Source organism: Xiphophorus hellerii, chromosome 6 (assembly GCF_003331165.1).
Source record: "Xiphophorus hellerii strain 12219 chromosome 6, Xiphophorus_hellerii-4.1, whole genome shotgun sequence".
In the NCBI taxonomy this organism is placed as follows: Eukaryota; Metazoa; Chordata; class Actinopteri; order Cyprinodontiformes; family Poeciliidae; genus Xiphophorus; species Xiphophorus hellerii.
In genome coordinates, this window is record NC_045677.1 from 24832609 (window position 1) to 24847225 (window position 14617).

The 14617-nt window shown below is 37.2% G+C and overlaps 3 protein-coding genes across 6 annotated transcripts in view; 2 read left to right on the forward strand and 1 right to left on the reverse strand.

Moving 5' to 3' along the window:
• The window catches only part of nectin4b (nectin cell adhesion molecule 4b), a 28274-nt gene extending 23095 nt beyond the window's left edge, over positions 1 to 5179 (forward strand). For 2 of the 3 annotated variants that reach the window (XM_032566041.1, XM_032566042.1), the window contains exons 7-11: positions 57 to 210; positions 384 to 459; positions 691 to 750; positions 1506 to 1706; positions 2561 to 5179. In XM_032566041.1, coding sequence (XP_032421932.1) covers positions 57 to 210; positions 384 to 459; positions 691 to 750; positions 1506 to 1706; positions 2561 to 2857 — 788 coding nt within the window. In that variant the 3' untranslated portion in view covers positions 2858 to 5179. The remainder of the gene's footprint in view (positions 1 to 56; positions 211 to 383; positions 460 to 690; positions 751 to 1505; positions 1707 to 2560) is intronic. The other variant, XM_032566043.1, reaches the window with a different exon arrangement.
• Positions 5180 to 7241: 2062 nt separating this feature from the next.
• LOC116721986 (zinc finger protein 235-like) lies at positions 7242 to 9581 on the reverse strand. Its single transcript, XM_032566053.1, has 2 exons — positions 9113 to 9581; positions 7242 to 8358 (listed from the first exon to the last, which is right to left on the reverse strand). The coding sequence occupies exons 1-2, from the start codon at positions 9411 to 9413 to the stop codon at positions 7466 to 7468; spliced, it is 1194 nt and encodes a 397-aa protein (XP_032421944.1). The 5' UTR covers positions 9414 to 9581; the 3' UTR covers positions 7242 to 7465.
• Positions 9582 to 10510: 929 nt separating this feature from the next.
• The window catches only part of tesk2 (testis associated actin remodelling kinase 2), a 41556-nt gene continuing 37449 nt past the window's right edge, over positions 10511 to 14617 (forward strand). The window contains exon 1 of one of the 2 annotated variants that reach the window (XM_032566037.1): positions 10511 to 10924. The gene's annotated coding sequence lies outside the window, so the exon portion shown is untranslated. Of the gene's footprint in view, positions 10925 to 12515; positions 12535 to 14617 lie in introns of those variants that run through there. The other variant, XM_032566038.1, reaches the window with a different exon arrangement.

Consider the following 14617-nt stretch of genomic DNA (forward strand, 5'->3'; position numbering starts at 1 on the left):
TATACTGGTGCAGGTGAGAGTTCAGGGTGCTAACTGCATTAACTTTCTCCTGACAGGGCCGCCGCCGCCGCCGCTGCCAAACCTGCTGCTGATTATTGTTAGCGCCGTGGCCGGCGCTTTGGTTCTGCTGCTGGTCATTGTGTTTCTGGTCGTCAAACGCCGCCATCTGAGAAAAACCAAAAAGCTGAAGATGGAGCTCCAGGAAACAAAGTGAGCTGTGCCAGGTTTTCTTTAACAGAGTGAGAAACTAAATGAGGCTTTCACTTAAAGCTCAAGCGATGATGACAGATTAGCTGTTTGGTTTAGAGTGCTTAACTTGTCACATTCTCAGACACGTTTTGTTCAATAAATCCTCTAAATAGGCTTGTTTTGTTTTTTTCTAGGGAGGAAATTAACAGTCTCTCGAGACAAGCCTCCTTCAGGAGACTGAACTCAGCCGGCTCAATTTCACGAATTCAGGTATAAAAAAACCACCTGATACCTCGGAGATCAGAGACAAACCTCAGGTTGGCACTCTGGCCCGGTTTGGGTGGAGCTGTGGAAGTCCGCAATTGCAGTTTACTGCAGCTTCAAACAAATCAGACTGATGGAGTTCTGCTGTATATGAAACTCAGAGTCAATTACTTTATTTTTCTGCACTTATGTTCACTAATTTTTAAATATATTAAATATTCTCTCCATATTTTGCAGCCTGAAGATTATGCCTTACTCAGAGTAGACAGCCGCACTAAATACAGCGAAGTGTCTCTGGTGAGTTTGAAAAAGTCGTGATTGGATGAAAAGGAGTTAAATCGTTGCAGTAGCAGGATTCAAAAAGATGTTATATATTAGTTTCCAATAGACTAGTTACGTTTTAGAGCATGAAATGAGAATGAAATGATTTGTAAATCACTTAACAATTGCACTTCACAGAAAATGCAAAGACAAGCACACATAGATATTCCAAAAGGAGAGAGAAAAGAATCTAAAAATCTCTTTAAGATAGAGAGAAAATCATAAAATTATTTTAACAAAATGCTAATTCAAAAATATAATTCCACTGGAAGATTTTTTTCACTTATAAAATGGGGAAAATGTCTTGTTTTAAATGAAACTTAAATTGGAACTTGAACTTCTTAATCAATATTAAAGAATTATTGATGTAAAACAAACCCCTATATCGTGCTGAAAAGTTATTTGTAGATTAGTTTTATCTTAATTTACTTGTAGAAAGACATTTGTGCTACAAAGTAGACCAAAAACACTTGGTAAGATTCTGTGTTTTTGTAGTGCAACAGCATCATGAATACAGTAAATCAACCTGAAACACAATAGTGGGAATATTTAAAGTAGATTTTAACCATTTGTAAATATGCGCTATATTTGTGTTGGTCTAATTTACTACATTTTTATAAAATACATTAAAATTTGTGGCTTTAACATGACAAAATGCCAAGCTTACGACAAATGAGTACTTCTCCAGTTTGCTGGATGTTTATTAAAACTTCCACCTCCCTGTTTTGCAGGAGCCCCCCCACTATCAGGGCAGCCAGTCCACTCTGGGTGGGAGGTGGGGACCCACAGGAGAGGTACCACGGGATGAATACGGGCGTCCCGTCGTCTGGACCGAGGACAGAGAGTGCCTGAGAGCCGCAGAGATGAACAGGGAGAAGGAGGAGCGCAGGAAACGGGTGGAGTCGTTTGTGAAGAACAGCAACATGTCGCTGGTATGCGTCAGCTGGTTAGGCGTGACGTAGTTTTGTCTGTAATGTGATGGTTGGTTTATGTTTTCAATTTGGTTTGATAGAGATGGAGGAGAAACACAGAAACAAACAAAAACTGGTAGTCAGCTTCTCTTTTTATTGCTGTGGAGGAAACTGAGACCACTTTTCTTTGTAGGAGAAATTAAATTGAACTACAGCTCAGTTTTCAAGTCTCTTTAGGTCAAACTTTCACTATGTAAGCGACAATGTGCTTTTGATTTTTTTCTTTTTTGCGACATTTTAAAAGCTTGCTCAATATTTGAGTGGCAATTCAATAGAAACATGGCTGTTTCTCATCTGTTTTTTTATTTCTCCATCTCTGGGCATGATGGTGTTGCTTTTTGAGATCTTTAGCCTACTTCATGTTGCCCGACGGTGTCTATTTAAGTTTAATTACACTGGTCAGTCAGGAATCAGGCCATGTGTGTGACTGAATCGGAAAATGTGGTGAATCACAGTTAATTAATTAACAATGAGAACAACTAAAAGCAGAAGAAACTAGAACTGCAAGCAGTTATAACGGGTTCCTCGCCCGATCCGGCAGGTCCCCTCACCAGTGCGCTGCGCCCTTGTGCGTTTCCCGTCGACCTTGGTGTCACTCTGCGCACGTCGACCAAGTCGGCAATTTTTCAGGACGGTTTTCGATCGCGTAGGATAGTCCTGAAAACAAATGTACTGTTGCACCCAATGTGAGCCAGAATCCTTTACTGATCTTCACAGATCAAGCTACGCTGTGTCTTTTCATCACTTCCTTTAAGCAGAAGAAATAATAGAAGAAGTATTGGAGCAAATTTAACTTGTTTTGCCTTTTCCTTCAGGATTCAGGCCTTCCTTCCTCACTGGTTCCCCTGAAGGTCCAGCAGGACGACGGTAACGGTCATAAAGAGCCTGACTTGTGTCACCTACAGGAAGACGACTCGTCCCCAGGCGACGACTCGGTCGTTGAATCCTCCACAACGGAGGAACACGAGGAAGACGAAGGAAGAAGACGGCATTATCTTCAGGGAACTCTCAGTAAAATGTTTTATGAAAGCAATGGGGTCCTCAGGCCCAGAGAGAATCCCAACGCCATTCTCCTGCCTTGCCAAAATTATTGCAACCCACAACTTATCTAAACCTCTGACTTTCTTCCATAATTGGAAATGAGAAAAGCCTGTCAGCATTTCTGCTCTGACAGAGACTTTTATTTTGAAAAAACAAAGTATTCAATTACTATGGACAGAACACCAACAAAGACAATTTTATTTGTTTTTTGACTTCTATTCTTACTTCATAATAACAGGAACCTTTTTAAACATTTTTGGGATATTTTTGTGCCATTTGCTAAAAGAGGAGAACTTGCTCGACTCTGGAATCGTTGAATCTTGTAAGGTCTACAGAGACTTCACTGACTGGAGACTTTTCCTCTAACTAAACATCAGGTCATCTGAATGAGGACTCTCACTGTCATCAAGAAATCTTACAAACTTCAAACTGGCTTTACATTACAAACTTGAACTGGATTATTCTACAGAGATAAAAGATTATTAAAACAGATTTATTATATGTTTACTGACACATTGTACTCTACACTCTGCATCAATGAACATGTTACAGTGCATGGTTTTCCCTAGAAGACCTGCTAATCCCGGTGGTAGGGACACTAGAGCAGTCCATCAGGAGCCTGTCGTGTTTTGTGTTAAAAGAATTTGTAATTACAAAAATTTTGAAGTCCTGAGTGGGCATCATAATTTTAAAATAATAGCATGAGGCCAACTGGTAGGTGTAGGAACGGCACAATTGGTGCGCACTGTCGTGGAAAAAAAATATTATTTCCAAGCACTGTTCAGGTGAAATAACTCAATCAGGTTTATTCATATATTATGCACAATACAGAGAGCTTGTAGGACAATCAGTAATGAAGCAGGTCTGGATGATCTTATTGTAATTTTTCCATCACAGCACCCTCTGGGGTCCAGTTCAATGCGCCAGCTATAAACCTAGCTTGATTTGTCTATGGTGTCAATGTAACTTGTACATAAAAACTGTATTTAAAATAAACAAACCACGCTTAGCCTGGTGGCGGCAAGTTAAGCCTGGTGGCCTGCCAGGCTTATAATACACCGGGGAAAACCTAGCAGTGTCTGAAATGCAATACTAGTGTGTATTTCTAATAAGAACTAACCTTGTCATCAGTGGTAGTTTATGTGAGCTAAATGGCTCTCTGTCCAGGGCGTCATACCACCAATGGGCAGCACCGACACTCCAGAGAGAGTAAAGAAACAGTTATGTCAGTTTTACCTCCAACAAGTTTTCTATTGGTTATTTTCATGTTTAGTAAATGGGAACTGGGCTCCTTCCTATGTTTTACACAATGAAGGCACTGCAGTCAAAATGGCTGTGCACAAGAAGTGGTTGATTAAATGGCTAAAAGTTAAAGGGTTTATTAAATTATTCATCAAAGAAGCTGGAATATTTAATTTGTTCTGATCTAGAATCTGAACTGTGTTAGTGGCCAAACTTGAGCTGGGTTATTCTATGCAGATTAAAGATTTGCTAAAACACCATTTTAGGTTTATTATTTTGTTTCTCTATGCGAAAATGCTGAAAAATTTGCGATTTCTTATACTTTTTATAAGTAAAATGATTTTTCGCCGCTCATTGACTGGTTGAATGTGTCCAACCAGGGCCCACCAGGCTGAAAATCAATAAGAACTTAAAAACTATTACATTTAGCTAGGGTTAAATCTATTTTTTTACTTAAATCTTTGAAAATAATACTAATAATAGGTGGAATTTATGTAAAAACATTTAATAAAGTAATTTTAACAACAGTTGGAGTAATTATTGCTTTTCTGTTTGAAACTAAAACAGAGACAATGTTTTACGTTTTTGAGTAAATACTCAGATATGATAATCTCATGCTGGACCAAACCTATAGAGGAGTTTACTATATTTAGTCTTACATAAACTATGTTTTTCAATGTATATATTTTTGCTAGATTTATATGTTGTTTATTATTTTTCTATGGGTCAGACGGGTTTTGCAGCTCGACAAATTTTACTCATTAAAATGTCTCTCTTGATGCATTTTCCCCTGCAGAATAAAAGCAGCGTTACTCACTTTACTATCTATGGCCATATTGTTATGGCTCATAGGTGTGGCTACATGTGAAACATCAACAGCTACCTGCAGGAACCAATGCATAAAGGGAGGAACTATGATAAAAATTGACACATTGGAAGAAAAATGGCTAAAATATGGATTTTATTAGACAAAATTGGACTGTAAATGATCACTGATGAGCAGTTGGATGAACTGGACATTTTATTTTGTATGAAGAAACTCTGTTGAACATATTGAATATTGTTTGTATATGTGTTCTATTGTAAGGAAGTCAAATGTAAATAACTGAGATTTTATTATTAAAATTACAGCGTATGGGATTTTAAAAGCAGTCATTGAGAGGCTGTTAAGGTTTATTGTGGTTCTGACTTTCATGTATTAATGTTTTCTTTTTCCAGTGATGGGAAAATGAAGCTGTTGGTATAAAGGGACGATGAGAAACATGAAGATACACCCAGGAGGCAAAAGTTATTGTTCCGCCCAGGAGATTATATGCTTGGCTGCGGGTTGGGCTGGGAATAAATCAGGAATAAAGCAGTGAAGGTGAACCAGAACAGCTGTTTAGCTGGGTGTAAAAAGATAAATAGATGAGTTTCTAAATTCCAAGCCCATTACCTTTACAGTAATGGGCTTGGCTTAATTAGACAAAGCTGAAAACTCAGATCAATCCTGCACAAGAGAAAAATAATATAAACCTTATTAAGAAGCCTTTTCCTGTGATGAGATGGGCTAAAATGTCTCAATTAATTTAAAAGAAACATTGTGCCAGTCCATGCAAATTTGTTTTGAACGACAGCCTCAACTTATTGATGAAGCTTTACTATGAGGCAAAATTCAGGCCATAAAGTTTAACAAAAAAAAAAAAATTGACCTTGAAAATAAAGACTTGAAACTGACAAAAAGAAATCAGAAACTGAAAATAACCCATTAAATACAAAAAGTAGTTTAAAACATTTTCAGCTTCATATCGTTTTTGAACTTCAAAAGTTTTTTTTTTTGCAGTTTCCAAATTTTTATTTTCAATTTCAAATTATTTTTTTTCAGTTTTAAATTAGTTTTTTTTTTTTTTTCCAGATTCAATTTTTCTGTTTCAAAATTTTCAGTCTATTTTTTTCTTCATTTGAACAAACATTATGGCTTCAATTTACCCCCATACATTTCTAGTTTTATGGTGAATTTCTGGTCTTATTCAGGATATCATTTCAGGAAGCCCTGAAACCTGACTGGTCAGTGAATTGATAAGCGCAACACTGATTATTTCCAAATACATTTACTGATTAATATAAGAAATACCTTAATAACCAATAGACAACAGTTTGTTATATTGTTCAAGTAGGGAAAGTGACTAGAAATTTACTTCTTGCTAACTTTTGAAGAGCAACACAAATCTGTCGTTGAATATCATGAATTACTAATTAAATATCTAAAAAAAAAACTATGATCAATTTTGAAAAAGAACCCAAACTAAAATAAACTGTAAAACTACTTCAGTTATAGTTGTGTAAAGCTTTCTGCATGTTCTCCTTGTGCTTTTGTGGGTTCTCTCTGGATACTCTCACAGTCCAAAAAATTGTTAGGTTCTTTGGCTTCCCTAAACTGGCTTTAGGAGTGTGTGTGTGTGTGTGTGTGTGTGTGTGTGGGTGTGTGTGGGCGTGTGTCTGCGTGTGTGTGTGTCTCCATGTTGCCCTGTGACGGACCAGCGACCTGTCCATGGTGTAGCCACCCGTCTCTCACTCAGGGACCGCTGCACATGGACACATGACTCCGATAAGGAACAAGCAGGTATGAATGAATAAATAATTATAATTAAATGTTAACACATTCTAAATATATTACTGTGAAATTATGCTGCTGCATAACAGCTTTTAAAGGCTTTTTACACATCTTTAACGGGAACTAATAAATGTACAAGATGATGAAAGTGTGTAAATGTTTTAGGACTGAAGCGATTAATCAAATTAATTGTGATTGATCAGTTATTGAACTAATCGTCAGCTAACTAAATATATACTGCATTTAAGATGAAAAACCTTATTTGTCTGTAAATATGTTCTACCCAGAACTCAGTTTGCATTTTTAGCTTCACCTGGTTAAAAGTCTGTAAAAAAATCTATTGAGCACCTTTTGCTATCCATTTATTAATCCAAAAAATAAACAGATTAATAAACAGCATGCTTTTAGCTGTACATACACCTTTTACTACAAATGATCAAGTGTTGATTGAAGGACTGCAATGTTATTGCAGCTATTCAATTATTATTTTTATTCAAAAAAGTAATTCAATTATTTGCATCTTTTAATGTATTTCAAATATTCTCTTTACTGGTTAAATTAAAAAATCTCCAAAGTTAGACAATTTTTTTTTATTTGATTAATCGATTAATAGTCAAAAATAAATTACAAAAATAATTAGTTGTAACCCCAAAATGTTTTTCTTAATGAAAAAAACATGAATATTCAATCACAATAAAAGAATTAGTATTTGTCTTCAAATCCTAAGATGTCAATGGTATTGTAAAACAGTTCCACAGAAAAAATTAGCTACAATATTCCAGTAATATGGAAACACAGTAAATTCTAGCTTTTATTGTCTTCTCTGTAGTTGAATTAAAACATTTTAAGAAAGAGCCTCCTTGTGAGTTCGTTGATGAGTGCGCAGGTTACTCCTCTGGGAAAAACTCTTGCCACACATTTCACACGTGTACGGTTTCTCCCCGGTGTGAATTCGCTGGTGGATCTGCAGATGGCTGATGCGGTCGAAGCTTTTACCGCAGAAAGGGCAGATGTACCATTTCTCCTTGATGCGTCGACTCGCTGCAATTTTGTGAACCTCCAGCTCATTTAAAGCAAACAGACTCCTGTCGGGGTTGAAAGCTGACGCGTTTTTAGTTCGCCGTTGTTTTTCCAAAAAGAGCCCAACAGCTGTTTCTCTTTCTGCATGGTGTGATGTTTGCTGACTTGGCTGTGGTTGGCTGAAAGTCAGGGGAGCGCTGGATTTACTTGAAGCACCTTGAATCGTCCTGCTGTCCCTCGCGAGCCGATCAGAATGAGCAGCCTCTGCCGAGTTATCGAAGATGTCCAGAGAGTTTTGAATAAGTAAGATTTCTGAGTCCAGATTGTGTGAAAGCTGGTTTGGTTCGAAGAAGCAGTCAGAATCATCCTCCGTATCGCTGTCTCCCACTGAAACAGACATCCAGTGTTGGGTCTCTTGTTCTGGTGCTGCTTCAGCACATCGTTGGAGTCGTTCATGGTGACCCACTACGCTGCTTCTGGGATTCAAATCCACTTCCTGCTCCACAATCTCAACGTCATCATCCTCTTCCAGCTTCACTACTGATTCCTCATCATCTTTATCTTCGGATTCACAGAGATCCGACTTACGTTGCTTTGCAGCACTTTCATTGTCTTCCATCTGAACAGGTAGCAGTGCTTCATTATTCCCTGAAGAGTCTGCTTTATCCCGAAAGCTCTGATCTGAAGGCAGTGTCTGCACTGATTCTATTGAAAGCCCTGAAATAAAAAAAAAAGAAAAAGCCATCTTAATGACAATGAAATGTAAAAGGGAGTCATCTCAGGAAGTTTAAGCAACAAAATGAATAATCTACAAATTAAATCAATTGTACCAGCAACCTGTTTATTATAAGAAAATTCATTATTATTATTTATCATGTGTAGAGCATGTGTTACACTATTTCTCACATGTAAAATTCTGATGCATCTAAATAAATTCAATGCTAGTTTAATTTCAGTATTCCAAATCAAAACTGAAGTTTATTTCATTACAACAGAGTGATATATTTCAAGCATTTGTGCATGTTAAACTGAATGGCTTACAACTCATAAAAACTCAAAATTTGAATATTAGATAATTGCAACAAAATAAGAATTTGTAATGCAGAAACCTCTGTGACTTTTAATGTAAAATTCTAACTTCTTGATAAACTAAATTTTGGGTTTTTATCAGCTAAAAGCATCAAAAATAATTTCTTGAAATGTGTTGTGCAGTGTGTGCAACGAACCAATGCATTAGTTTTACATGACTACTAAAATAAATTAGATTGCTTTACTTCATTGAGCTACAACCGCTCTTACCATGGTAGCAACAATATTCTCTAATTAAAATTCTATGTCATGCATATAGCTGCAATTGCGGAAAAATATTAGGGCCATTATAAAGATTTCTGACTTTAAGTATTTAGACGTTAAAGTGAGAATACTTAGATTTTTCCAGTTTCCCATCCAGTATTTTAGCTGCTGTTCCTACCTTCGCCGGCAGATGGCGGCAAATTGTTTTGCTGCTCTCTCCTTGGTAAAGATGAGGACTTTGCTGCTTGAGAAAGAGCCGTTAAACGCTCGTTTTCCATTGATATCAGCTTTCTGTTCAGGGCTTTAATTTCGCTCTCTCTCCGAAGAAGCTCCACCTGAACCACAGCGAAACCCTCCTCCCACAGCTTGCTGATTTCCATAACGGCCGCTTTAGCCAGCATCTCCATTATGGAGGTTAGCTTGCTCTGGAAAGCCACACAGTTGTTGTTGTTGTTGTTGCTGCTGCTGCTGTTAGCCATGTTGCTCCGGTTCGCTGGCTAAAGCAACGTCAGTAGGCTTTTACAGGACTTTTGTATGCCTCAACAAATCCAACAGCAGCAGAGGTTCTCACCTTAAAAGTTCACATTTACTGATTTGAAGCCAAACCATGGATGTGTAATACAATAGAAACAGGAAACGGTCATGATCACGTGATAAGGATATTCGGCGCTCTTGATTGGCTACAATTTCTGACCAGGAAAATAGGACATTATGAAAGTCAATAGTGCTTCTCATGTTTGTCCACTAGGTGGGGCTGCATCTTCATGTTATTGAAAAGAAGGTTTTACAAAGTAAAATAAATAATTTTCAGGTATATCATTTGTAGGCAAGTGTTTTAAGCACACAAACAATGACCAGTTTTATTCAAATTCCAAATCCGAAATATTTTGTCAACCAAAAAGGAAAATTAAATGTTGCTTTAACTCATATTAACTCAAATTCCACAAAGAGTTATTGTGGATGGTGTTAACATATGTAATGCATGCAGTATACCTGCAACCTAATTACTGGTCTGGAAGGTCCCATCATGTTTTACTGCCATTTACCAAAGTTCACTCCTCTCTACTTTAGTGAAGACGTCAACTAATGGTTCTAAAAAAACAACTACTCGTCAATCAGTCTTTATTTATAGAGCACCTTTAATATGTACAATGTAAGTAGCAACAACGGGCATGATAATAGTAAAAACAATGAGTTTAACACGGCTAAACATAAAAAAGCAAAACCTGAAAAAAAAAATACAGCTACAGACTGTTTTAATGGTAATAAGCCAGAAGAAGCAGACGTACCACATCTAAATATTGATTCTAATATTAAGATTAGAGTTAAAACTGTCTTCACAAATAACTAAAACTAACTAACTAGAAACGTTATTCTGCAATGTACATTGCATTGTTCCCTCCATCTATAACTATATAGATGGACGGAAAGCTGGAAAATATTCAACCAACAGTGTTTCTTTAATATTTTAATCAAATTAACTCCAGCTATTTAAACCTTAATTAGCACATTTCCAACTTCAAACGCTACAAAGCAGCTCGCACGCTGATTGGCTGACAGACGTGCCCTTCCAAAGTGGGCGGAGTCAGAGCAGGGAGACGACGGAGCTGTCAAACACCGACAGTCGTTTGAAATATCAGAGAAGCGGATAACAAAACCGCAACACTTTACCAATGTGTAGATTAATTAACGACAGGAGCAGACTTTGTGTTAGATTTTGGTGTTTAACCGCGGGATAAAAGGACTTCTAAGCCGTCGTTGGGAGCAACTTGTTGTTAAGTGCGTGTTTCGCAGGCTCTCCCTCTCAGGCTAATGTGCGTTAGCTCTTCGCTCCGCTTCAGTTTTGTTGACAAAACTAGCCCATTCGCTATCGTTGAGCTAGCTGCGGTGTTTCGGAGTTAGCTCGTCATTTTCTCAGAAATGTATCCGGGTACAGGCATGGAGCCCAGCCCGGACTGTTCCTGGAAACTCCTCCGTGAAATAAAACTAAGTGAGTAAAACTTTGAACACTAACAGGGGCAAACCTTAATAATGGCCACTGCCTCTGGTATTTGTTTACATCTTCCCTCCGGAGTTTGTATTATACGTATAGCAAATTAACATAAGTCAATCTAGCGGTGTATGTATTTTACTACTTGTCTAATTGCTGTCATTTGCATCCAGGTAGTGACAGGTTTTTGCTACCCGCCCCATTAGTTTGTTCATTACTTGTAAGCCATTGAAGGTTGACTGTCTCTCCCTGTCAATCTTGTGAATGTGCACACACTTACACATAGTGGATGTTTACCACAGTTGATTGCGGTCAGATATCAGACTGCTTTGCTTTTTCGTTTTGTGTGACCTTGCTAAATGTTTTGCTATTGTTGATTTGTGTGTACAGAAGGAACATCTAAAAGATCATTTAAATGTTTAAAGTGCTTTGCAGAAATTGTATGAGGAGAGGCAAAAACGCTCGTTTTAATGTATCTCATCCTTTTCAAACCAAATTCACTTGATTTATAAAGCACATTTAAAACAAGAAATTTGATTACAGTATTGTTCAGTAATAGAAAAATAAATGACTGATTGCAAAAAAGGCTCAGACAATAATAATGATAAGGAAACCTAGTGGGAATTTATGTATTTTAAGCAGTTTGTTTTCAAAGTTTGCACCGCTACTGACTAATCCTCAAAGTGTTTGGCATCCCTTTGTAGAAACAGCTGCCGTGAAGTGTTGGGATAACTGTAAATGAATCTTTTACATCACTGTGGAGGAGTTCTGCCCCACTCTTAGTTGCAGAATTGTTTTGATTCGGCTACATTGAAGGGTTTTCAAGCATTAATGCGTGTTTAAGGTCATGCCACATGTTCTCAATCAGATATAAGTACATACTTTGACTAGGACATTAAAACATTGTCTTTCTGAGGTGGACTTGCTTGTGTGCTGTTTTCTGCTGCTCAACCAAAGTGCAGAGCAGCCCCATACCATCACACCACCACCACTGTTTTTCACAGGTCAATATGACCTTTTTCTGAAATTTTCTATATTGGTTTTATGTCACATTCATCAGGAAACACACCTTCATAAAAAGACTCACTTCTGACTCATTGGTCTACAAAACAGTTTCTTGAAAGGTCTTGGAGGTGATTAAGAAGGTTTTGGTAAAAGTCAGACCTGCCCTTGTGTAAGTTTGAACTTTTAGATGAATACCAATCAGTCTGCTAGTTATTGTTAAACCGTGAAGACTGACCTTGATAGAACTTGGTTAGGCATGCAGTTCTTTACATAAGTTAGTGTTGTTGGAGTAATTTTGTTTGCCCGGCCAGGCCACTTCTGGGGTGGTTCAATACTGTTCCATGTGTTTTCCATTTGTGGATAATGGCTCTCGCTGCACTTCACTGGATTCCCAAAGCCATACAAATGGTTTTGTCACCATTTCCTGACTGTCAATTGCTTTATTTTTGGTTGGTTCTTGAATTTTAGTAGTTCTGGGCATGATGCGTTGCTATTTAAGATCCTTTAGCCTACTTTATGTTGTCGGATAGGTTCTGTCACTTCTTGATTCTCCAGGTCTGGCAGTAATAAAACCTGGTTGTGTCTCAGAAAATGTTACTATGAAGGTGGGCATCTATTTTATGTACACTCTTAATGAATAAAATAATTTTAAACTCTGTTCTGTATTTACACTGCTCATTACCTTTGCTTGTTACTGCAAGTTGCTTGATGATTTGATACATTTAGGTTGGACAGAAAAACAAAAATCAGATGACATCACAGCACCGTAGCGGGAATCAAACTGGTCCCAAGAGGAACACCAGAATTAACAGCTGTACAGGAGGAAAAATCTTCCCAGTTTCATATTGACAACCAAGCTATTTCCTGAAACCTTACTGGAAATTTTTGGTAATTTAGAATTAAACTAGTTAAGTGTATACATCCAGAAATTTCAGAAGAAATAGCAGCTAGGAGATTGGCCTGCAGTTATTTAAATCTTTGCAGTGACATTAAACTATTTGCTGCAACCTCCACATCATAACATCACTTATCTTTTGATTTATTGATGACATGTCCCATTAGCCTGTAATCCACTAGGACACAACTGGATAGCTGTTCAGCGCCCTTCTCCAACCACTCCTACAGTATTCGGCCTGAGGCTGCTTTGGTGTTATGCCCCATCTGTTTTGAAGTAGTAACAGGCCACATTTTACACACAGAAAAAAAGCCAGACTTTTACATTTCCACCCTTTCCCACTCAGTGTCCCTTTAGTGTGGTATTCTAAATGCATACCATTGGAATATGAAGCCAGCAGGGTATAGTTTGGAAACAAATATAGCAATCAACATGGGTGGTTTTTGCCTATATTTGTATTTTATAACTTGAAACGTCATTGAGGGTTATTATAGATGTAAAACAAAATACACGTATGAGATGTATGAGCTTATTTTGCTTGTTTATTTCACTATATGAATTCCTCATCACTGGATCTTTGCCAGCATGAAAAATGCGAAAACTTTCCGTGATTCTTGCAGACTCTGTATTGCAGAGGTCTGTGGAGCTGCATGCGGCTCTTCAGATCCTTATTGGTAGCTTTTAATAACTTGGTGGAAAATATTATAGAACTGAGCAGAGTTTGTGTACATAAAGCTAAAAAAAAGGCTGCGCTTAATAGCTCTTCAGGAAATATTTGGATAGAATTTGCACAACAGAATGGCACCAAAAGTTCAAGGAATACTTTTACTAAATTAGTGTTTTTGTTATTGGGCTGCAAATGGTGCTTGTTTTTCAATTTTTGGATCAATATGGAGCATTCATTCAAGAAATGCATCCGTTCTCTTCTTGTAAAAGTCTGATGTTATTCTTGGTTTTAAAAAACTAAAATTTTCCTTTTTCAATTTCAATAGCGAGCTAATCAACTTTATAGAGTAATTATTTATTGCACTTACATTATAGGTCTAGAAAAATGTGGTTTTTGTAGGAGGAAAGCTAAATGACTCTGGATTATAAAAAGTTGCTGACTCCTGATCTAAACAGTTATTTATCCAAATATAGCCGTTCATTTTTCTCTGCTAGTTGTGTAAAACATCACGTCTAATACTATAAAACTATAGTGAGATAAAAGTGTTGATGGTGATTATTGGTTCCAATCTGGAAGTCTTTTAAGAACATAGATATTCAAACTTGAAGAGGAAAAATGTACAAATATCTTTCAAGCCTAGACTGTTGTCACAAACAAAACATTTTATCTCTTATCTGTCTCTCAGTGAGTTTGTTTACTTGTAGATCAACAAAGCAGCTATTGACCTTAATATAAAAACTTCTGATCAGATGTTTACTTAAAGTTGCAGCATCTTACAAATGTAAATGTATTCTAACCGTTCTAGCTTCTGCACAACAACACAACGCTTAGTTGAACTTATTACTTACTTGCGCCTGGTTCACATAGCAAGATTTAAAAATTGTCAATTGATTTTCTAAACCTGAGAAAACCCCACATATGGCGATTTAAAAAAAATCATAAATACGTATAACAGGTTTGGTCCTACAGTATGTGGTGTACAGACAACATGCCACACACAGACAGACTTCACTCACTAACATTACCATGTCAGATGGAAAATCCTGCAAAACCTCTCGAGCGCAAACGAGAGGTTAGAGTAAATAAACATGGCAGACGTGGAAGAAGCAACGGTGATTGTGAACTA